The sequence below is a fragment of the Taudactylus pleione genome, unplaced genomic scaffold (genome assembly GCF_031769625.1).
Source record: "Taudactylus pleione unplaced genomic scaffold, aTauple2 ptg000483l, whole genome shotgun sequence".
Taxonomy (NCBI): domain Eukaryota; kingdom Metazoa; phylum Chordata; class Amphibia; order Anura; family Myobatrachidae; genus Taudactylus; species Taudactylus pleione.
In genome coordinates this window covers 3,450,112-3,477,117 of record NW_028284885.1, presented here as the reverse complement: position 1 = coordinate 3,477,117, position 27,006 = coordinate 3,450,112, and the positions used below count along the sequence as shown (strand labels likewise).

The 27,006-nt window shown below is 40.7% G+C and overlaps 1 protein-coding gene across 1 annotated transcript in view; it reads left to right on the top strand.

Annotated features, from left to right (window-relative positions):
- DNAH14 (dynein axonemal heavy chain 14) overlaps positions 1-27,006 on the top strand; it is a 1,015,490-nt gene that overhangs the window by 121,762 nt on the left and 866,722 nt on the right. Inside the window, exons 9-10 of the mRNA XM_088449338.1 lie at positions 18,438-18,576; positions 26,113-26,244. Of these exons, the coding sequence (XP_088305464.1) occupies positions 18,438-18,576; positions 26,113-26,244 (271 nt within the window). The remainder of the gene's footprint in view (positions 1-18,437; positions 18,577-26,112; positions 26,245-27,006) is intronic.

Below are 27,006 nucleotides of genomic sequence, written 5' to 3'. Positions count from 1 at the left end.
GTAATACAGTCACAGAACATGGAAACTCAGCCAATGTAATTCAGTCACAGAACATGGAAACTCAGCCAATGTAATACAGTCACAGAACATGGAAACTCAGCCAATGTAATACACTCACAGAACATGGAAACTCAGCATATGTAATAAAGTCACAGAACATGGAAACTCAGATAATGTAATACAGTCACAGAACAGGAAAACTCAGCCAATGTAATACAGTCACAGAACATGGAAACTCAGCCAATGTAATACAGTCACAGAACATGAAACTCAGCCAATGTAATAAAGTCACAGAACATGGAAACTCAGCCAATGTAATACTGTCACAGAACATGGAAACTCCGCCAATGTAATACAGTCACAGAACATGGAAACTCAGCCAATGTAATACAATCACAGAACATGGAAACTCAGCCAATGTAATACAGTCACAGAACAGGAAAACTCAGCCAATGTAATACAGTCACAGAACATGGAAACTCAGCCAATGTAATACAGTCACAGAACATGGAAACTCAGCCAATGTAATACAATCACAGAACATGGAAACTCAGCCAATGTAATACAGTCACAGAACATGGAAACTCAGCCAATGTAATACACTCACAGAACATGGAAACTCAGCATATGTAATAAAGTCACAGAACATGGAAACTCAGATAATGTAATACAGTCACAGAACAGGAAAACTCAGCCAATGTAATACAGTCACAGAACATGGAAACTCAGCCAATGTAATACAGTCACAGAACATGAAACTCAGCCAATGTAATAAAGTCACAGAACATGGAAACTCAGCCAATGTAATACTGTCACAGAACATGGAAACTCCGCCAATGTAATACAGTCACAGAACATGGAAACTCAGCCAATGTAATACAATCACAGAACATGGAAACTCAGCCAATGTAATACAGTCACAGAACAGGAAAACTCAGCCAATGTAATACAGTCACAGAACATGGAAACTCAGCCAATGTAATACAGTCACAGAACATGGAAACTCAGCCAATGTAATACAATCACAGAACATGGAAACTCAGCCAATGTAATACAGTCACAGAACATGGAAACTCAGCCAATGTAATACAGTTACAGAACAGGAAAACTCAGCCAATGTAATACAGTCACAGAACAGGGAAACTCAGCCAATGTAATACAGTCACAGAACAGGCAAACTCAGCCAATGTAATACAGTCACAGAACATGGAAACTCAGCCAATGTAATACAGTCACAGAACATGGAAACTCAGCCAATGTAATACAGTCACAGAACAGGAAAACTCAGCCAATGTAATACAGTCACAGAACATGGAAACTCAGCCAATGTAATACAGTCACAGAACATGGAAACTCAGCCAATGTAATACAGTCACAGAACAGGAAAACTCAGCCAATGTAATAGTCACAGAACATGGAAACTCAGCCAATGTAATACATTCACAGAACATGGAAACTCAGCCAATGTAATACAGTCACAGAACATGGAAACTCAGCCAATGTAATACAGTCACAGAACAGGAAAACTCAGCCAATGTAATACAGTCACAGAACATGGAAACTCAGCCAATGTAATACAGTCACAGAACATGGAAACTCAGCCAATGTAATACAGTCACAGAACAGGAAAATCAGCCAATGTAATACAGTCACAGGACATGGAAACTCAGCCAATGTAATACAGTCACAGAACAGGAAACTCAGCCAATGTAATACAGTCACAGAACATGGAAACTCAGCCAATGTAATACAGTCACAGAACATGGAAACTCAGCCAATGTAATACAGTCACAGAACATGGAAACTCAGCCAATGTAATACAGTCACAGGACAGGAAAACTCGCCCCAATGTAATACAGTCACAGAACATGGAAACTCAGCCAATGTAATAACGTCACAGAACATGGGAACTCAGCCAATGTAATACAGTCACAGAACATGGAAACTCAGCCAATGTAATACAGTCACAGAACATGGAAACTCAGCCAATGTAATACAGTCACAGAACATGGAAACTCAGCCAATGTAATACAGTCACAGAACATGGAAACTCAGCCAATGTAATACAGTCACAGAACAGGAAACTCAGCCAATGTAATACAGTCACAGAACAGGGAACTCAGCCAATGTAATACAGTCACAGAACATGGAAACTCAGCCAATGTAATACAGTCACAGAACATGGAAACTCAGCCAATGTAATTCAGTCACAGAACATGGAAACTCAGCCAATGTAATACAGTCACAGAACATGGAAACTCAGCCAATGTAATACACTCACAGAACATGGAAACTCAGCATATGTAATAAAGTCACAGAACATGGAAACTCAGATAATGTAATACAGTCACAGAACAGGAAAACTCAGCCAATGTAATACAGTCACAGAACATGGAAACTCAGCCAATGTAATACAGTCACAGAACATGAAACTCAGCCAATGTAATAAAGTCACAGAACATGGAAACTCAGCCAATGTAATACTGTCACAGAACATGGAAACTCCGCCAATGTAATACAGTCACAGAACATGGAAACTCAGCCAATGTAATACAATCACAGAACATGGAAACTCAGCCAATGTAATACAGTCACAGAACAGGAAAACTCAGCCAATGTAATACAGTCACAGAACATGGAAACTCAGCCAATGTAATACAGTCACAGAACATGGAAACTCAGCCAATGTAATACAATCACAGAACATGGAAACTCAGCCAATGTAATACAGTCACAGAACATGGAAACTCAGCCAATGTAATACACTCACAGAACATGGAAACTCAGCATATGTAATAAAGTCACAGAACATGGAAACTCAGATAATGTAATACAGTCACAGAACAGGAAAACTCAGCCAATGTAATACAGTCACAGAACATGGAAACTCAGCCAATGTAATACAGTCACAGAACATGAAACTCAGCCAATGTAATAAAGTCACAGAACATGGAAACTCAGCCAATGTAATACTGTCACAGAACATGGAAACTCCGCCAATGTAATACAGTCACAGAACATGGAAACTCAGCCAATGTAATACAATCACAGAACATGGAAACTCAGCCAATGTAATACAGTCACAGAACAGGAAAACTCAGCCAATGTAATACAGTCACAGAACATGGAAACTCAGCCAATGTAATACAGTCACAGAACATGGAAACTCAGCCAATGTAATACAATCACAGAACATGGAAACTCAGCCAATGTAATACAGTCACAGAACATGGAAACTCAGCCAATGTAATACAGTCACAGAACAGGAAAACTCAGCCAATGTAATACAGTCACAGAACAGGGAAACTCAGCCAATGTAATACAGTCACAGAACAGGCAAACTCAGCCAATGTAATACAGTCACAGAACATGGAAACTCAGCCAATGTAATACAGTCACAGAACATGGAAACTCAGCCAATGTAATACAGTCACAGAACAGGAAAACTCAGCCAATGTAATACAGTCACAGAACATGGAAACTCAGCCAATGTAATACAGTCACAGAACATGGAAACTCAGCCAATGTAATACAGTCACAGAACAGGAAAACTCAGCCAATGTAATAGTCACAGAACATGGAAACTCAGCCAATGTAATACAGTCACAGAACATGGAAACTCAGCCAATGTAATACAGTCACAGAACATGGAAACTCAGCCAATGTAATACAGTCACAGAACAGGAAAACTCAGCCAATGTAATACAGTCACAGAACATGGAAACTCAGCCAATGTAATACAGTCACAGAACATGGAAACTCAGCCAATGTAATACAGTCACAGAACAGGAAAATCAGCCAATGTAATACAGTCACAGGACATGGAAACTCAGCCAATGTAATACAGTCACAGAACAGGAAACTCAGCCAATGTAATACAGTCACAGAACATGGAAACTCAGCCAATGTAATACAGTCACAGAACATGGAAACTCAGCCAATGTAATACAGTCACAGAACATGGAAACTCAGCCAATGTAATACAGTCACAGGACAGGAAAACTCGCCCCAATGTAATACAGTCACAGAACATGGAAACTCAGCCAATGTAATAACGTCACAGAACATGGAAACTCAGCCAATGTAATACAGTCACAGAACATGGGAACTCAGCCAATGTAATACAGTCACAGAACATGGAAACTCAGCCAATGTAATACAGTCACAGAACATGGAAACTCAGCCAATGTAATAATGTCACAGAACAGGGAAACTCAGCCAATGTAATACAGTCACAGAACATGGAAACTCAGCCAATGTAATACAGTCACAGAACATGGAAACTCAGCCAATGTAATACAGTCACAGAACATGGAAACTCAGCCAATGTAATACAGTCACAGAACATGGAAACTCAGCCAATGTAATACAGTCACAGGACAGGAAAACTCGCCCCAATGTAATACAGTCACAGAACATGGAAACTCAGCCAATGTAATAACGTCACAGAACATGGGAACTCAGCCAATGTAATACAGTCACAGAACATGGAAACTCAGCCAATGTAATACAGTCACAGAACATGGGAACTCAGCCAATGTAATACAGTCACAGAACATGGAAACTCAGCCAATGTAATACAGTCACAGAACATGGAAACTCAGCCAATGTAATAATGTCACAGAACAGGGAAACTCAGCCAATGTAATACAGTCACAGAACATGGAAACTCAGCCAATGTAATACAGTCACAGAACATGGAAACTCAGCCAATGTAATACAGTCACAGAACATGGGAACTCAGCCAATGTAATACAGTCACAGAACATGGAAACTCAGCCAATGTAATACAGTCACAGAACATGGAAACTCAGCCAATGTAATACAGTCACAGAACATGGAAACTCAGCCAATGTAATACAGTCACGGAACATGGAAACTCAGCCAATGTAATACAGTCACGGAACATGGAAACTCAGCCAATGTAATACAGTCACAGAACATGGGAACTCAGCCAATGTAATACAGTCACAGAACATGGAAACTCAGCCAATGTAATACAGTCACAGAACATGGAAACTCAGCCAATGTAATACAGTCACGGAACATGGAAACTCAGCCAATGTAATACAGTCACAGAACATGGAAACTCAGCCAATGTAATACAGTCACAGAACAGGAAAATCAGCCAATGTAATACAGTCACAGGACATGGAAACTCAGCCAATGTAATACAGTCACAGAACAGGAAACTCAGCCAATGTAATACAGTCACAGAACATGGAAACTCAGCCAATGTAATACAGTCACAGAACATGGAAACTCAGCCAATGTAATACAGTCACAGAACATGGAAACTCAGCCAATGTAATACAGTCACAGGACAGGAAAACTCGCCCCAATGTAATACAGTCACAGAACATGGAAACTCAGCCAATGTAATAACGTCACAGAACATGGAAACTCAGCCAATGTAATACAGTCACAGAACATGGGAACTCAGCCAATGTAATACAGTCACAGAACATGGAAACTCAGCCAATGTAATACAGTCACAGAACATGGGAACTCAGCCAATGTAATACAGTCACAGAACATGGAAACTCAGCCAATGTAATACAGTCACAGAACATGGAAACTCAGCCAATGTAATAATGTCACAGAACAGGGAAACTCAGCCAATGTAATACAGTCACAGAACATGGAAACTCAGCCAATGTAATACAGTCACAGAACATGGAAACTCAGCCAATGTAATACAGTCACAGAACATGGAAACTCAGCCAATGTAATACAGTCACAGAACATGGAAACTCAGCCAATGTAATACAGTCACAGGACAGGAAAACTCGCCCCAATGTAATACAGTCACAGAACATGGAAACTCAGCCAATGTAATAACGTCACAGAACATGGGAACTCAGCCAATGTAATACAGTCACAGAACATGGAAACTCAGCCAATGTAATACAGTCACAGAACATGGGAACTCAGCCAATGTAATACAGTCACAGAACATGGAAACTCAGCCAATGTAATACAGTCACAGAACATGGAAACTCAGCCAATGTAATAATGTCACAGAACAGGGAAACTCAGCCAATGTAATACAGTCACAGAACATGGAAACTCAGCCAATGTAATACAGTCACAGAACATGGAAACTCAGCCAATGTAATACAGTCACAGAACATGGGAACTCAGCCAATGTAATACAGTCACAGAACATGGAAACTCAGCCAATGTAATACAGTCACAGAACATGGAAACTCAGCCAATGTAATACAGTCACAGAACATGGAAACTCAGCCAATGTAATACAGTCACGGAACATGGAAACTCAGCCAATGTAATACAGTCACGGAACATGGAAACTCAGCCAATGTAATACAGTCACAGAACATGGGAACTCAGCCAATGTAATACAGTCACAGAACATGGAAACTCAGCCAATGTAATACAGTCACAGAACATGGAAACTCAGCCAATGTAATACAGTCACGGAACATGGAAACTCAGCCAATGTAATACAGTCACAGAACATGGAAACTCAGCCAATGTAATACAGTCACAGAACATGGGAACTCAGCCAATGTAATACAGTCACAGAACATGGAAACTCAGCCAATGTAATACAGTCACAGAACATGGAAACTCAGCCAATGTAATACAGTCACGGAACATGGAAACTCAGCCAATGTAATACAGTCACAGAACATGGAAACTCAGCCAATGTAATACAGTCACAGAACAGGAAAATCAGCCAATGTAATACAGTCACAGGACATGGAAACTCAGCCAATGTAATACAGTCACAGAACAGGAAACTCAGCCAATGTAATACAGTCACAGAACATGGAAACTCAGCCAATGTAATACAGTCACAGAACATGGAAACTCAGCCAATGTAATACAGTCACAGAACATGGAAACTCAGCCAATGTAATACAGTCACAGGACAGGAAAACTCGCCCCAATGTAATACAGTCACAGAACATGGAAACTCAGCCAATGTAATAACGTCACAGAACATGGAAACTCAGCCAATGTAATACAGTCACAGAACATGGGAACTCAGCCAATGTAATACAGTCACAGAACATGGAAACTCAGCCAATGTAATACAGTCACAGAACATGGGAACTCAGCCAATGTAATACAGTCACAGAACATGGAAACTCAGCCAATGTAATACAGTCACAGAACATGGAAACTCAGCCAATGTAATAATGTCACAGAACAGGGAAACTCAGCCAATGTAATACAGTCACAGAACATGGAAACTCAGCCAATGTAATACAGTCACAGAACATGGAAACTCAGCCAATGTAATACAATCACAGAACATGGAAACTCAGCCAATGTAATACAGTCACAGAACATGGAAACTCAGCCAATGTAATACAGTCACAGGACAGGAAAACTCGCCCCAATGTAATACAGTCACAGAACATGGAAACTCAGCCAATGTAATAACGTCACAGAACATGGGAACTCAGCCAATGTAATACAGTCACAGAACATGGAAACTCAGCCAATGTAATACAGTCACAGAACATGGGAACTCAGCCAATGTAATACAGTCACAGAACATGGAAACTCAGCCAATGTAATACAGTCACAGAACATGGAAACTCAGCCAATGTAATAATGTCACAGAACAGGGAAACTCAGCCAATGTAATACAGTCACAGAACATGGAAACTCAGCCAATGTAATACAGTCACAGAACATGGAAACTCAGCCAATGTAATACAGTCACAGAACATGGGAACTCAGCCAATGTAATACAGTCACAGAACATGGAAACTCAGCCAATGTAATACAGTCACGGAACATGGAAACTCAGCCAATGTAATACAGTCACGGAACAGGAAAACTCAGCCAATGTAATACAGTCACAGAACAGGAAAACTCAGCCAATGTAATACAGTCACAGAACATGGAAACTCAGCCAATGTAATACAGTCACAGAACATGGAAACTCAGCCAATGTAATACAGTCACAGAACATGAAAACTCAGCCAATGTAATACAGTCACAGAACAGGAAACTCAGCCAATGTAATACAGTCACAGAACAGGAAAACTCAGCCAATGTAATACAGTCACAGAACATGGAAACTCAGCCAATGTAATACAGTCACAGAACATGGAAACTCAGCCAATGTAATACAGTCACAGAACAGGCAAACTCAGCCAATGTAATACAGTCACAGAACATGGAAACTCAGCCAATGTAATACAGTCACAGAACATGGAAACTCAGCCAATGTAATACAGTCACAGAACATGGAAACTCAGCCAATGTAATACAGTCACAGAACATGGAAACTCAGCCAATGTAATACAGTCACAGAACAGGAAAACTCAGCCAATGTAATACAGTCACAGAACAGGAAAACTCAGCCAATGTAATACAGTCACAGAACAGGAAAACTCAGCCAATGTAATACAGTCACAGAACAGGAAAACTCAGCCAATGTAATACAGTCACAGAACAGGAAAACTCAGCCAATGTAATACAGTCACAGAACAGGAAAACTCAGCCAATGTAATACAGTCACAGAACAGGAAAACTCAGCCAATGTAATACAGTCACAGAACATGGAAACTCAGCCAATGTAATACAGTCACAGAACAGGAAAACTCAGCCAATGTAATACAGTCACAGAACAGGAAAACTCAGCCAATGTAATACAGTCACAGAACAGGGAACTCAGCCAATGTAATACAGTCACAGAACATGGAAACTCAGCCAATGTAATACACTCACAGAACATGGAAACTCAGCCAATGTAATACAGTCACAGAACAGGGAACTCAGCCAATGTAATACAGTCACAGAACATGGAAACTCAGCCAATGTAATACACTCACAGAACATGGAAACTCAGCCAATGTAATACAGTCACAGAACAGGAAACTCAGCCAATGTAATACAGTCACGGAACATGGAAACTCAGCCAATGTAATACAGTCACAGAACATGGAAACTCAGCCAATGTAATACAGTCACAGAACAGGAAAATCAGCCAATGTAATACAGTCACAGGACATGGAAACTCAGCCAATGTAATACAGTCACAGAACAGGAAACTCAGCCAATGTAATACAGTCACAGAACATGGAAACTCAGCCAATGTAATACAGTCACAGAACATGGAAACTCAGCCAATGTAATACAGTCACAGAACATGGAAACTCAGCCAATGTAATACAGTCACAGGACAGGAAAACTCGCCCCAATGTAATACAGTCACAGAACATGGAAACTCAGCCAATGTAATAACGTCACAGAACATGGAAACTCAGCCAATGTAATACAGTCACAGAACATGGGAACTCAGCCAATGTAATACAGTCACAGAACATGGAAACTCAGCCAATGTAATACAGTCACAGAACATGGGAACTCAGCCAATGTAATACAGTCACAGAACATGGAAACTCAGCCAATGTAATACAGTCACAGAACATGGAAACTCAGCCAATGTAATAATGTCACAGAACAGGGAAACTCAGCCAATGTAATACAGTCACAGAACATGGAAACTCAGCCAATGTAATACAGTCACAGAACATGGAAACTCAGCCAATGTAATACAGTCACAGAACATGGAAACTCAGCCAATGTAATACAGTCACAGAACATGGAAACTCAGCCAATGTAATACAGTCACAGGACAGGAAAACTCGCCCCAATGTAATACAGTCACAGAACATGGAAACTCAGCCAATGTAATAACGTCACAGAACATGGGAACTCAGCCAATGTAATACAGTCACAGAACATGGAAACTCAGCCAATGTAATACAGTCACAGAACATGGGAACTCAGCCAATGTAATACAGTCACAGAACATGGAAACTCAGCCAATGTAATACAGTCACAGAACATGGAAACTCAGCCAATGTAATACAGTCACAGAACAGGGAAACTCAGCCAATGTAATACAGTCACAGAACATGGAAACTCAGCCAATGTAATACAGTCACAGAACATGGAAACTCAGCCAATGTAATACAGTCACAGAACATGGGAACTCAGCCAATGTAATACAGTCACAGAACATGGAAACTCAGCCAATGTAATACAGTCACAGAACATGGAAACTCAGCCAATGTAATACAGTCACAGAACATGGAAACTCAGCCAATGTAATACAGTCACGGAACATGGAAACTCAGCCAATGTAATACAGTCACAGAACATGGAAACTCAGCCAATGTAATACAGTCACAGAACATGGGAACTCAGCCAATGTAATACAGTCACAGAACATGGAAACTCAGCCAATGTAATACAGTCACAGAACATGGAAACTCAGCCAATGTAATACAGTCACGGAACATGGAAACTCAGCCAATGTAATACAGTCACAGAACATGGAAACTCAGCCAATGTAATACAGTCACAGAACATGGGAACTCAGCCAATGTAATACAGTCACAGAACATGGAAACTCAGCCAATGTAATACAGTCACAGAACATGGAAACTCAGCCAATGTAATACAGTCACGGAACATGGAAACTCAGCCAATGTAATACAGTCACAGAACATGGAAACTCAGCCAATGTAATACAGTCACAGAACAGGAAAATCAGCCAATGTAATACAGTCACAGGACATGGAAACTCAGCCAATGTAATACAGTCACAGAACAGGAAACTCAGCCAATGTAATACAGTCACAGAACATGGAAACTCAGCCAATGTAATACAGTCACAGAACATGGAAACTCAGCCAATGTAATACAGTCACAGAACATGGAAACTCAGCCAATGTAATACAGTCACAGGACAGGAAAACTCGCCCCAATGTAATACAGTCACAGAACATGGAAACTCAGCCAATGTAATAACGTCACAGAACATGGAAACTCAGCCAATGTAATACAGTCACAGAACATGGGAACTCAGCCAATGTAATACAGTCACAGAACATGGAAACTCAGCCAATGTAATACAGTCACAGAACATGGGAACTCAGCCAATGTAATACAGTCACAGAACATGGAAACTCAGCCAATGTAATACAGTCACAGAACATGGAAACTCAGCCAATGTAATAATGTCACAGAACAGGGAAACTCAGCCAATGTAATACAGTCACAGAACATGGAAACTCAGCCAATGTAATACAGTCACAGAACATGGAAACTCAGCCAATGTAATACAGTCACAGAACATGGAAACTCAGCCAATGTAATACAGTCACAGAACATGGAAACTCAGCCAATGTAATACAGTCACAGGACAGGAAAACTCGCCCCAATGTAATACAGTCACAGAACATGGAAACTCAGCCAATGTAATAACGTCACAGAACATGGGAACTCAGCCAATGTAATACAGTCACAGAACATGGAAACTCAGCCAATGTAATACAGTCACAGAACATGGGAACTCAGCCAATGTAATACAGTCACAGAACATGGAAACTCAGCCAATGTAATACAGTCACAGAACATGGAAACTCAGCCAATGTAATAATGTCACAGAACAGGGAAACTCAGCCAATGTAATACAGTCACAGAACATGGAAACTCAGCCAATGTAATACAGTCACAGAACATGGAAACTCAGCCAATGTAATACAGTCACAGAACATGGGAACTCAGCCAATGTAATACAGTCACAGAACATGGAAACTCAGCCAATGTAATACAGTCACAGAACATGGAAACTCAGCCAATGTAATACAGTCACAGAACATGGAAACTCAGCCAATGTAATACAGTCACGGAACATGGAAACTCAGCCAATGTAATACAGTCACAGAACATGGAAACTCAGCCAATGTAATACAGTCACAGAACATGGGAACTCAGCCAATGTAATACAGTCACAGAACAGGAAAACTCAGCCAATGTAATACAGTCACAGAACAGGAAAACTCAGCCAATGTAATACAGTCACAGAACATGGAAACTCAGCCAATGTAATACAGTCACAGAACATGGAAACTCAGCCAATGTAATACAGTCACAGAACATGAAAACTCAGCCAATGTAATACAGTCACAGAACAGGAAACTCAGCCAATGTAATACAGTCACAGAACAGGAAAACTCAGCCAATGTAATACAGTCACAGAACATGGAAACTCAGCCAATGTAATACAGTCACAGAACATGGAAACTCAGCCAATGTAATACAGTCACAGAACAGGCAAACTCAGCCAATGTAATACAGTCACAGAACATGGAAACTCAGCCAATGTAATACAGTCACAGAACATGGAAACTCAGCCAATGTAATACAGTCACAGAACATGGAAACTCAGCCAATGTAATACAGTCACAGAACATGGAAACTCAGCCAATGTAATACAGTCACAGAACAGGAAAACTCAGCCAATGTAATACAGTCACAGAACAGGAAAACTCAGCCAATGTAATACAGTCACAGAACAGGAAAACTCAGCCAATGTAATACAGTCACAGAACAGGAAAACTCAGCCAATGTAATACAGTCACAGAACAGGAAAACTCAGCCAATGTAATACAGTCACAGAACAGGAAAACTCAGCCAATGTAATACAGTCACAGAACAGGAAAACTCAGCCAATGTAATACAGTCACAGAACATGGAAACTCAGCCAATGTAATACAGTCACAGAACAGGAAAACTCAGCCAATGTAATACAGTCACAGAACAGGGAACTCAGCCAATGTAATACAGTCACAGAACATGGAAACTCAGCCAATGTAATACACTCACAGAACATGGAAACTCAGCCAATGTAATACAGTCACAGAACATGGAAACTCAGCCAATGTAATACAGTCACAGAACATGGAAACTCAGCCAATGTAATACAGTCACAGAACATGGAAACTCAGCCAATGTAATACAGTCACAGAACATGGAAACTCAGCCAATGTAATACAGTCACAGGACAGGAAAACTCGCCCCAATGTAATACAGTCACAGAACATGGAAACTCAGCCAATGTAATAACGTCACAGAACATGGGAACTCAGCCAATGTAATACAGTCACAGAACATGGAAACTCAGCCAATGTAATACAGTCACAGAACATGGGAACTCAGCCAATGTAATACAGTCACAGAACATGGAAACTCAGCCAATGTAATACAGTCACAGAACATGGAAACTCAGCCAATGTAATAATGTCACAGAACAGGGAAACTCAGCCAATGTAATACAGTCACAGAACATGGAAACTCAGCCAATGTAATACAGTCACAGAACATGGAAACTCAGCCAATGTAATACAGTCACAGAACATGGGAACTCAGCCAATGTAATACAGTCACAGAACATGGAAACTCAGCCAATGTAATACAGTCACAGAACATGGAAACTCAGCCAATGTAATACAGTCACAGAACATGGAAACTCAGCCAATGTAATACAGTCACGGAACATGGAAACTCAGCCAATGTAATACAGTCACAGAACATGGAAACTCAGCCAATGTAATACAGTCACAGAACATGGGAACTCAGCCAATGTAATACAGTCACAGAACATGGAAACTCAGCCAATGTAATACAGTCACAGAACATGGAAACTCAGCCAATGTAATACAGTCACGGAACATGGAAACTCAGCCAATGTAATACAGTCACAGAACAGGAAAACTCAGCCAATGTAATACAGTCACAGAACAGGAAAACTCAGCCAATGTAATACAGTCACAGAACATGGAAACTCAGCCAATGTAATACAGTCACAGAACATGGAAACTCAGCCAATGTAATACAGTCACAGAACATGAAAACTCAGCCAATGTAATACAGTCACAGAACAGGAAACTCAGCCAATGTAATACAGTCACAGAACAGGAAAACTCAGCCAATGTAATACAGTCACAGAACATGGAAACTCAGCCAATGTAATACAGTCACAGAACATGGAAACTCAGCCAATGTAATACAGTCACAGAACAGGCAAACTCAGCCAATGTAATACAGTCACAGAACATGGAAACTCAGCCAATGTAATACAGTCACAGAACATGGAAACTCAGCCAATGTAATACAGTCACAGAACATGGAAACTCAGCCAATGTAATACAGTCACAGAACATGGAAACTCAGCCAATGTAATACAGTCACAGAACAGGAAAACTCAGCCAATGTAATACAGTCACAGAACAGGAAAACTCAGCCAATGTAATACAGTCACAGAACAGGAAAACTCAGCCAATGTAATACAGTCACAGAACAGGAAAACTCAGCCAATGTAATACAGTCACAGAACAGGAAAACTCAGCCAATGTAATACAGTCACAGAACAGGAAAACTCAGCCAATGTAATACAGTCACAGAACAGGAAAACTCAGCCAATGTAATACAGTCACAGAACATGGAAACTCAGCCAATGTAATACAGTCACAGAACAGGAAAACTCAGCCAATGTAATACAGTCACAGAACATGGAAACTCAGCCAATGTAATACAGTCACAGAACATGGAAACTCAGCCAATGTAATACACTCACAGAACATGGAAACTCAGCCAATGTAATACAGTCACAGAACATTGAAACTCAGCCAATGTAATACAGTCACAGAACAGGAAACTCAGCCAATGTAATACAGTCACAGAACAGAGAAACTCAGCCAATGTAATACAGTCACAGAACAGGTCGCTTGTTTTTCAGACTCAAAAAAACTTTAAACTCTCATCCAGGTGTTTCCTATATTGAAAATACAACTCGATCAATGTATTAGTGTCAGAGTTTTACTGCTAATCTCTCACCCTATTACATTTGGCTCCAGGTGTTTTGTTATTACATTTGTCACTTTTACTTTTATATTGGTTGAAGTAGAAAAGTGTTTTCCTGCAAACCATGCAAAATAAAAATAGGCACGAGATTCTTTCTCCTGGATCTCAGAGGTGGCGGAGAATTCACGTCCATTTGCAGGAGGAAATAGCTGTGATCCCTCCTAGTAAGTGGGGGCAGCCGCTGTAAATGCCCCTCTGTACCTCGTTGTTTCATATAATCCTGTGCTACAAATTGTAATCTGGCTTCTACACTTCCCTGACAAACTCGCACCACGTGCGCACCTAATATAGGGATGAGCGGCTTGGATTTCACTCCATTCTTCCCGTCAAACTGGGATCTGATAATGAGGCAAAATATAATTTTATACAATGTATAATACTTTATATGTGAGATATATACATACACACGAGATCTGATCTTTCCCGGAAAATGACGCTTTTGAAGGTAGAGACACGGCCTGATTCATTATGGATCACAACTTTGATTGCAATAGCGATTATACACGCAGTCTCACTGCGCTAGTATGCTAATCCACTGTGATAGTATCCTAATCCCCTGCGATAGTATGCTAATCCACTGTGATAGTATGCTAATCCACTATGATAGTATCCTAATCCCCTGCGATAGTATGCTAATCCACTGTGATAGTATGCTAATCCACTGTGATAGTATGCTAATCCACTGTGATAGTATGCTAATCCACTGCAATAGTATGCTAATCCACTGTGATAGTATGCTAATCCACTGTGATAGTATGCTAATCCACTGTGATAGTATGCTAATCCCCTGTGATAGTATGCTAATCCACTGCAATAGTAGGCTAATCCACTGCAATAGTAGGCTAATCCACTTTGAGCTAATCCACTGCGATAGTATGCTAATCCACTGTGATAGTATGCTAATCCCCTGCGATAGTATGCTAATCCACTGTGACAGTATGCTAATCCACTATGTTAGTATGCTAATCCACTGCAATAGTATGCTAATCCACTGTGATAGTATGCTAATCCACTGTGATAGTATGCTAATCCCCTGCGATAGTATGCTAATCCACTGCGGTAGTATGTTAATCCACTGTGATAGTATGCTAATCCACTGCAAACTAATCTACTGTGATAGTATGCTAATCCACTGTGATAGTATGCTAATCCCATGCGACAGTATGCTAATCCACTGCAATAGTATGCTATTCCACTGCGACAGTATGCTAATCCACTGTGATAGTATGCTAATCCACTGCGATAGTATGCTAATCCCATGCGACAGTATGCTAATCCACTGTGACAGTATGCTAATCCACTGCGATAGTATGATAATCCCATGCAACAGCATGCTAATCCACTGTGATAGTATGGTAATCCACTGTGATAGTATGCTAATCCACTGTGATAGTATGCTAATCCACTGCGATAGTATGCTATTCCCATGCGACAGTATGCTAATCCACTGCGATAGTATGCTATTCCACCGTGACAGTATGCTAATCCACTGCGACAGTATGCTAATCCACTGCGATAGTATGATAATCCCATGCAACAGTATGCTAGTCCACTGCGATAGTATGCTAATACACTGTGATAGTATGCTAATCCCATGCGACAGTATGATAATCCACTGTGATAGTATGCTAATCCACTGCGATAGTATGCCAATCCCATGCAACAGTATGCTAATCCACTGCGATAGTATGCTAATCCACTGCGACAGTACGCTAATCCACTGTGATAGTATGCTAATCCTATGCGACTGCTATGCCGTTGCAGCACTACATAAGGACGCCCACGTTACCTTACACACATCCGTAATACTTAGCAAGACTGTGAAACCATCGGTAACATGGAGTGCCATCACAGCCTCACACACACTTACACAGGCTCTGACATTACTCAGGAATTACTAACCTCATCACACGCAGTGACTACACAAGACTGAGAGACCATCAGTAACATGGAGTACCATCACAGCCTCACACACACTTACACAGGCTCTGACCTTACTCAGGAATTACTAACCTCATCACACACAGTGATTACACAAGACTGAGAGACCATCAGTAACATGGAGTACCATCACAGCCTCACACACACTTACACAGGCTCTGACCTTACTCAGGAATTACTAACCTCATCACACACAGTGATTACACAAGACTGAGAGACCATCAGTAACATGGAGTACCATCACAGCCTCACACACACTTACACAGGCTCTGACCTTAGGGCCTGATTCAGAGCCGGACGCAATTAGCGCTCGCTCGTCCTGTAAATAGGGGTGGCTATTCAAATGAACCGTTCGCTGTTTGCGGTCTGTTGACGCCTCTAGGTCTGAACGAGCGTACAAAACTTGCGGTCGTAATTTGGTAAACTACGCCCCTTGGCCGCTCGCATCCTACGTCATGTCCGCTATTTATTAGATTAATCGAGTACATCGAACAGGGTATGAGCTGCTCGCTATTCTTGTGGTCGGTGTTTGCTACCACAATTTTGCGAGCAGTCCTGGCTTAAAAAATACCCAGTGACGTGGTCAATGACGCTGGTGTTTTAATTATGCACACCCATAAAACGCCCGTTTTGACCTTTAAGCACGCCTGCGTTCTGATTTCCACTCCCCGTTTTCAAGCACCTTCCCCTGTTACCACCCACATACGCCTCATTCTGTCACTCAAATTGTCAGGCATTCGCTATTTTGCGAGCACATGAATTTCGACCGCACTGACTGGTTCGCGCATGCGTATAACGATCCGTACGCATGCGCAGTTGGCCAAACATCGCTCGGAGCGAACGAGCTTCCGCTTACGAGTGGCTCTGAATCAGGCCCTTAGTCAGGAATTACTAACCTCATCACACAGTGATTACACAAGACTAAGAGACCATCAGTAACATGGAGTACCATCACATCCTCACACAAACTTACACAGGCTCTGACCTTACTCAGGAATTACTAACCTCATCACACGCAGTGATTACACAAGACTGAGATACCATCAGTAACATGGAGTACCATCACAGCCTCACACACACTTACACAGGCTCTGACCTTAGTCAGGAATTACTAACCTCATCACACACAGTGACTACACAAGTTGCGTATGGCATCGCAGTGGATAATTTATTGACGCTAGTTAGAGAGGGAGTCAGGACCCAGAGAGATTAATCCCTTTGCAGTCCCTGTGTTTACCACATATCTCTCCTGTGTAACGGGGCTTGTGTCTCGCAAACATCTTGTTTGTCCTCAGTGCTTAGTCCGTGGATGTCTTTTGATCCCCCCCACCGAGCCCAGCCCAAGTCTATCCACTTGATTTTCTCTTCTTACGCAGTCTCTCCCTCCCCCAGAGCACATCACGTGGGGCCGCGTCTGTCTGTGCTCCGCAGAGCTATGCTCTTCGCCCTATCACTTTTGAGAAAGCTGCAGCACTTTTAGCTAAACCAGTCTCAATACTCTCCAACATCTCATAAGGGAATCTACCATGCAGTTGTCCCTTATTTTAGCAATGGATCTCTCTCTTTATATTTGCCTGATTGTTGTATGTACAGTATCAGACATTTCATTTATCAGACATTTAATTTCCCCGGTCTGTAATAAGTACATTTATTATAGGATTATAGGGTACATATTGTATATTGTATACACCCAGCATGGACTGATAAAGTTGTGTGAATGAATGCCGCACCTTGTTACACCTGTCGGCATTCGTCTCCTTGCCTGGTACTGATGCTGTGATCCCCTTCTGCAGGATGTTACTCCTCCAGCATCTGTTTGTGGCTGATGAACGGTTCCAGGGCTGCCTGCGGCACTTCCAGTCTCTGTGTGAGGGCGCTGTGAATAACCGCTGCAATAACGAGTATGGAGATTTGCCTGTTGTGTTTATTAAGGTGAGGGACTGCTCCAATCAGGAGACAAAATGGTTCTGTAACTAGTTTGCAATTGGTACCCGCTGAGCATGGAGTCTTGGGGGTATATTTACTAAAGTGAGAGTTTATAGAAGTGGAGATGTTGCCCATAGCAACCAGATTCTACTTATCATTTATCTAGGACCTTCTAGCAGAGGCGTCCTTCCCCACTGTGGCTTTAGTGCACGCTGGCAAAAAGGGGTGTGGCCTATCGGGTGGGGTGTGGTCTTGCGGGTGGGGGCGTGGCCTCGCAGCCCGTAACAACTCCGTGGGGGGGGGGGGAGTTCTGCACCCATGTCACACCTCCCATACACCATGTCACGCCTCCCTTATACCATGTCACACCTCCCATACACCATGTCACACCTCCCATATATCATGTCACACCTCCCATACACCATGTCACACCTCCCTTATACCATGTCACACCTCCCATACACCATGTCACACCTCCCATACACCATGTCACACCTCCTTTATACCATGTCACACCTCCCTTATACCATGTCACGCCTCCTGTACACCATGTCACACCTCCCATACACCATGTCACACCTCCCTTATACATGTCACACCTCTCTTATACCATGTCACACCTCCCTTATACCATGTCACACCTCCCATACACCATGTCACACCTCCTTTATACCATGTCACACCTCCTTTATACCATGTCACACCTCCCTTATACCATGTCACATCTCCCATACACCATGTCACACCTCCTTTACACCATGTCACACCTCCTTTATACCATGTCACACCTCCTTTATACCATGTCACACCTCCCTTATACCATGTCACGCCTCTCTTATACCATGTCACACCTCCCTTATACTATGTCACACCTCCTTTATACCATGTCACGCCTCTCTTATACCATGTCACACCTCCCTTATACCATGTCACGCCTCTCTTACACCATGTCACACCTCCCATACACCATGTCACACCTCCTTTATACCATGTCACACCTCCCTTATACCATGTCACACCTCCCTTATAACATGTCACACCTCCCATACACCATGTCACACCTCCCATACACCATGTCACACCTCCTTTATACCATGACACACCTCCCTTATACCATGTCACGCATCTCTTATACCATGTCACACCTCCTGTACATCATGTCACACCTCCTTTATACCATGTCACACCTCCCTTACACCATGTAACACCTCCCTTACACCATGTCACACCTCCCATACAACATGTCACACCTCCCGTACACCATGTCACACCTCCCGTACACCATGTCACACCTCTCTTATACCATGTCACGCCTCTCTTATACCATGTCACACCTCCCTTATACCATGTCACGCCTCTCTTACACCATGTCACACCTCCCATACACTATGTCACGCCTCCTGTACACCATGTCACGGCTCCTTTACATAATGTCACGGCTCCCTTACACCATGTCACGCTTCCCTTATACCATGTCACGCCTCTCTTATACTCTTATACATGTCACGCCTCCCTTACACCATGTCACGCCTCCCTTACACCATGTCACACCTCCCTTACACCATGTCACACCTCCCTTACACCATGTCACGCCTCCCTTACACCATGTCACGCCTCCCTTACACCATGTCACACCTCCCTTACACCATGTCACACCTCCCTTACACCATATCACACCTCCCTTATACCATATCACACCTCCCATACACCATGTCACACCTCCCTTACACCATATCACACCTCCCTTATACCATATCACACCTCCCGTACACCATGTCACACCTCCCTTACACCATGTCACACCTCCCTTATACCATATCACACCTCCCATACACCATGTCACACCTCCCTTATACAGTATCACACCTTCCATACACCATGTCACACCTTCCATACACCATGTCACACCTCCCATACACCATGTCACACCTCCCATACACCATGTCACACCTCCCTTATACCATGTCACGCCTCTCTTATACCATGTCACGCCTCCCGTACACCATGTCACGCCTCCCGTACACCATATCACGCCTCCCATACACCATGTCACGCCTCCCATACACCATGTCACGCCTCCCATACACCATGTCACGCCTCTCTTATACCATGTCACGCCTCCCGTACACCATGTCACGCCTCCCATACACCATGTCACACCTCCCATACACCATGTCACACCTCCCTTATACCATGTCACGCCTCCCTAACACCATGTCACACATCCCGTACACCATGTCACGCCTCCCATACACCATGTCGCACCTCCCGTACACCATGTCACGCCTCCCTTACACCATGTCACACCTCCCTTATACAATGTCACACCTCCCTTATACCATGTAACACCTCAATTACACCATGTCACGTCTCCTTAACACCATGTCACGCCTCCCTTACACCATGTCACACCTACCTTATACCATGTCACGTCTCCTGTACATCATGTCACGTCTCCTGTAGACCATGTCACAGCTCCTTTACATCATGTCACACCTCCTGTGCACCATGTCACACCTCCCTTATACCATGTCACGCCTCCTGTGCACCATGTCACACCTCCTTTATACCATGTCACACCTCCCATACACCATGTCACACCTCCTTTATACCATGTCACACCTCCCATACACCATGTCACGCCTCCTGTGCACCATGTCACACCTCCCTTACACTATGTCACGTCTCCTGTACATCATGTCACACCTCCTTCTTTTAAATTTTATCTCCGACCATGGTCTATCAATTGAGACAAAACTTGGATATGAAATCACATAATAATTACCAAAATGTGTAGCTAATAATAATTACATTGGCAGTAAAGATCCCTGAGGATGTCTCCAGGCCAGCATCATATGCATCATAAAGGTTCACAGGTCAGAGGTTTAATTTGACTTATGCCTATTCATAGGCTGGGAAAAGCATACCAGGCATGTAAAACTAACCAGAATTGTGCCACGATCTATGATTCCGATAAATGCTGGCAGTAATGATCTACTACGCATAAATCTGCCCGTCTCCCTGCAAATGCCACTTTCCTACAACACAAGTCCCTCACCAGTCTGTACATTCTAAATACAGGGTCATTTGCAGTTCACTCTGGTGGGTTAGAAAACAAACCCTCAAGTTACCGTACCGTCATCATTAAAGATGGCTAAATGTTGTACATTGTCTCGTGATCAATAGTATAATTATGACAATCGTCTTTCTCATCATTCGTATAGTTGTACAATGTGTGTGTAATGTATATTTGATGTGTGTGTAGTGTAGTGTATATTTGATGTGTGTGTAGTGTAGTGTATATTTGATGTGTGTGTAGTGTATATTTGATGTGTGTGTAGTGTATATTTGATGTGTGTGTAGTGTATATTTGATGTGTGTGTAGTGTAATGTATATTTGATGTGTAGTGTATATTTGATGTGTGTGTAGTGTATATTTGATGTGTGTGTAATGTATTTTTGATGGGTGTATAGTGTATATTTGATGTGTGTGTAGTGTATATTTGATGTGTAATGTACTGTATATTTGATGTGTAGTGTATATTTGATGTGTGTGTAGTGTATATTTGATGTGTAGTGTATATTTGATGTATAATGTACTGTATATTTGATGTGTAGTGTATATTTGATGTGTGTGTAGTGTATATTTGATGTGTAGTGTATATTTGATGTATAATGTACTGTATATTTGATGTGTAGTGTATATTTGATGTGTGTGTAGTGTATATTTGATGTGTAGTGTATATTTGATGTATAATGTACTGTATATTTGATGTGTAGTGTATATTTGATGTGTGTGTATATTTGATGTATAATGTACTGTATATTTGATGTGTGTGTATATTTGATGTGTAGTGTATATTGGATGTATAATGTACTGTATATTTGATGTGTAGTGTATATTTGATGTGTGTGTAGTGTATATTTGATGTGTAGTGTATATTTGATGTATAATGTACTGTATATTTGATGTGTAGTGTATATTTGATGTGTGTAGTGTATATTGGATGTGTGTGTAGTGTATATTTGATGTGTAGTGTATATTTGATGTATAATGTACTGTATATTTGATGTGTAGTGTATATTTGATGTGTGTGTAGTGTATATTTGATGTGTAGTGTATATTTGATGTGTGTAGTATATATTTGATGTGTGTGTAGTGTATATTTGATGTGTAGTGTATATTTGTTGTGTGTGTAGTGTATATTTGATGTGTGTGTAATGTATATTTGATGTGTGTGTAGTGTATATTTGATGTGTGTGTAGTATATATTTGATGTGTGTGTAGTGTATATTTGATGTGTGTGTAGTGTATATATGATGTGTGTGTAGTGTATATTTGATGTGTGTAGTGTATATTTGATGTATAATGTAGTGTATATTTGATGTGTAGTGTATATTTGATGTGTGTGTGTAGTGTATATTTGATGTGTGTGTAGTGTATATTTGATGTGTAGTGTATATTTGATGTATAATGTACTGTATATTTGATGTGTAGTGTATATTTGATGTGTGTGTAGTGTATATTTGATGTGTGTAGTATATATTTGATGTGTGTCTAGTGTATATTTGATGTGTGTGTAGTGTATATTTGTTGTGTGTGTAGTGTATATTTGATGTGTGTGTAGTGTATATTTGATGTATAATGTACTGTATATTTGATGTGTAGTGTATATTTGATGTGTGTGTAGTGTATATTTGATGTGTGTGTAATGTATATTTTATGTGTGTGTAGTGTATATTTGATGTGTGTAGTATATATTTGATGTGTTGTGTAGTATATATTTGATGTGTGTGTAGTGTATATTTGATGTGTGTGTGTAATGTATATTTGATGTGTGTAGTATATATTTGATGTGTTGTGTAGTATATATTTGATGTGTAGTGTATATTTGATGTGTGTGTAATGTATATTTGATGTGTGTGTAGTGTATATTTGATGTGTGTGTAGTGTATATATGATGTGTGTGTAGTGTATACTTGATGTGCGTGTAGAGTATATATGATGTGTGTGTAGTGTATATTTGATGTGTGTGTGTAGTGTATATGTGATGTGTGTGTAGTGTATATTTGATGTGTGTGTAGTATATATTTGATGTGTGTGTAGTGTATATTTAATGTGTGAGTAGTGTATATATGATGTGTGTGTAGTGTATATTTGATGTGTGTGTAGTGTATATATGATGTGTGTGTAGTGTATATTTGATGTGTGTGTGTAGTGTATATTTGATGTGTGTGTAGTATATATTTGATGTGTGTGTAATGTATATTTGATGTGTGTGTAGTGTATATTTGATGTGTGTGTAGTGTATATTTGATGTGTGTGTGTAGTGTATATTTGATGTGTGTGTAGTGTAGTGTATATTTGATGTGTGTGTATATTTGATGTGTGTGTATAAATTGATGTGTGTGTAGTGTATATTTGATTTGTGTGTAATGTATATTTGATGTGTGTGTAGTGTATATATGATGTGTGTGTAGTGTATATTTGATGTGTGTGTAGTGTATATATGATGTGTAGTGTATATTTGATGTGTAGTGTAGTGTATATTTGATGTGTGTAATGTATATTTCATGTGTGTGTGTAGTGTATATTTGATGTGTGTGTGTGTAGTGTATATTTCATGTGTGTGTGTAGTGTATATTTCATGTGTGTGTAGTGTATATTTGATGTGTGTGTGTAGTGTATATTTGAAGTGTAGTGTATATTTGATGTGTGTAGTGTATATATGATGTGTGTGTAGTGTATATATGATGTGTGTGTAGTGTATATTTGATGTGTGTGTAGTGTATATATGATGTGTGTAGTGTATATTTGATGTGTGTAGTGTATATATGATGTGTGTGTAGTGTATATATGATGTGTGTGTGTAGTGTATATATATGATGTGTGTGTAGTGTATATTTGATGTGTGTGTAGTGTATATATGATGTGTAGTGTAGTGTATATTTGATGTGTGTAATGTATATTTGATGTGTGTGTGTAGTGTATATTTGATGTGTGTGTGTAGTGTATATTTCATGTGTGTGTGTAGTGTATATTTCATGTGTGTGTGTGTAATGTATATTTGATGTGTGTGTAGTGTAGTGTATATTTGATGTGTGTGTAGTGTATATTTGATGTGTGTGTGTAGTGTATATTTGATGTGTGTAGTGTATATTTGATGTGTGTAGTGTATATATGATGTGTGTGTAGTGTATATATGATGTGTGTGTAGTGTATATTTGATGTGTGTGTAGTGTATATAAGATGTGTGTAGTGTATATATGATATGTGTAGTGTATATTTGATGTGTGTGTGGTGTATATTTGATGTGTGTAGTGTATATATGATGTGTGTGTAGTGTATATATGATATGTGTAGTGTATATATGATGTGTGTGTAGTGTATATTTGATGTGTGTGTAGTGTATATATGATGTGTAGTGTAGTGTATATTTGATGTGTGTAATGTATATTTCATGTGTGTGTGTAGTGTATATTTGATGTGTGTGTGTAGTGTATATTTCATGTGTGTGTGTAGTGTATATTTCATGTGTGTGTGTGTAATGTATATTTGATGTGTGTGTAGTGTAGTGTATATTTGATGTGTGTGTAGTGTATATTTGATGTGTGTGTGTAGTGTATATTTGATGTGTGTAGTGTATATTTGATGTGTGTAGTGTATATATGATGTGTGTGTAGTGTATATATGATGTGTGTGTAGTGTATATTTGATGTGTGTGTAGTGTATATATGATGTGTGTAGTGTATATATGATATGTGTAGTGTATATATGATGTGTGTGTAGTGTATATATGATGTGTGTGTAGTGTATATTTGATGTGTGTGTAGTGTATATATGATGTGTGTAGTGTATATATGATATGTGTAGTGTATATTTGATGTGTGTGTGTGGTGTATATTTGATGTGTGTAGTGTATATATGATGTGTGTGTAGTGTATATTTGATGTGTGTGTAGTGTATATATGATGTGTGTAGTGTATATATGATATGTGTAGTGTATATATGATGTGTGTGTAGTGTATATATGATGTGTGTAGTGTATATATGATGTGTGTAGTGTATATTTGATATGTGTGTAGTGTATATATGATGTGTGTAGTGTATATATGATATGTGTAGTGTATATATGATGTGTATGTAGTGTATATATGATGTGTGTAGTGTATATATGATGTGTGTGTAGTGTATATATGATATGTGTAGTGTATATTTGATGTGTGTGTGGTGTATATTTGATGTGTGTAGTGTATATATGATGTGTGTGTAGTGTATATATGATGTGTGTGTACTAGTAGTGTATATTTGATGTGTGTGTAGTGTATATATGATGTGTGTAGTGTATATATGATATGTGTAGTGTATATTTGATGTGTGTGTACTAGTAGTGTATATTTGATGTGTGTAGTGTATATATGATGTGTGTGTAGTGTATATATGATGTGTGTGTAGTGTATATATGATATGTGTAGTGTAGTGTATATTTGATGTGTAGTGTGATGTATATTTGATGTGTGTCGCCCACTCTGTGTCGGCAGCTGGATGACACTTGCACCTATTCTCTGGAAGACTTCTGTGATGTGCAGACAGGACAGTGTGACAGGGGTCTGTGTTACCTGCAGGCGCTCAGGGGGAGAATCATTCCGCTCATCACCCAAACTTTCCTACAGGTAAGATCCTATGTCAGCTGCCGTTTCGCACGTTGTATTTATGCGCAGTCCGGTCCCATTATATGTCTGTGTATATCAGGACGTAATATGAATCCCCAATAAGCTCAGTATTATGTATTACAGGGTAACTACTCACAGAGGGATCAGAGCTGGGCGCTGCTGCGTCTGTTTGCTGGGCGCTGCTGCGTCTGTTTGCTGGGCGCTGCTGCGTCTGTTTTCTGGGTGCTGCTGCGTCTGTTTGCTGGTCCGCGGCTGCGATAAAATACAAATGTTAATTTCTGCCTCCCGCTGGTACAGTAGCCTGCGTCTGAATGAGCAAGGACTGAGACGCCCGCTTTCAGCGTATCTGCATGCTGTAACGCCGCCGGCGATTCATGACACGCCACCATCGACGCACCAGCCACACTTGCGGCAGCCCGTATGGCAGGTGCAGTGTCTCCATCTGAACATGGCCTCTGTGTCTGCCACTCTAGGTCCGAGAACGCAGCCGATATGACTGACACGCCCGCGACACTACCACAACTCACACATGAGACGTATTTTCTTTTTCCGTTTACTCCCAATCACCGCCCAGGAGCGCATATCACTTTGCCGCCCCGTTACTGATGCCAAATCTCCCGATCACAAGGTTTTTAGGAATTTTCGCACATGCGCAGTAGCAAATAATCGCTGAAATACGTGAACATTGGAATCGCGTTGGGATTGCGTGTTCCCCTGAATCAGCCCCAGAGTGTAGAAAGCAATTATACCTATCTCCCATAA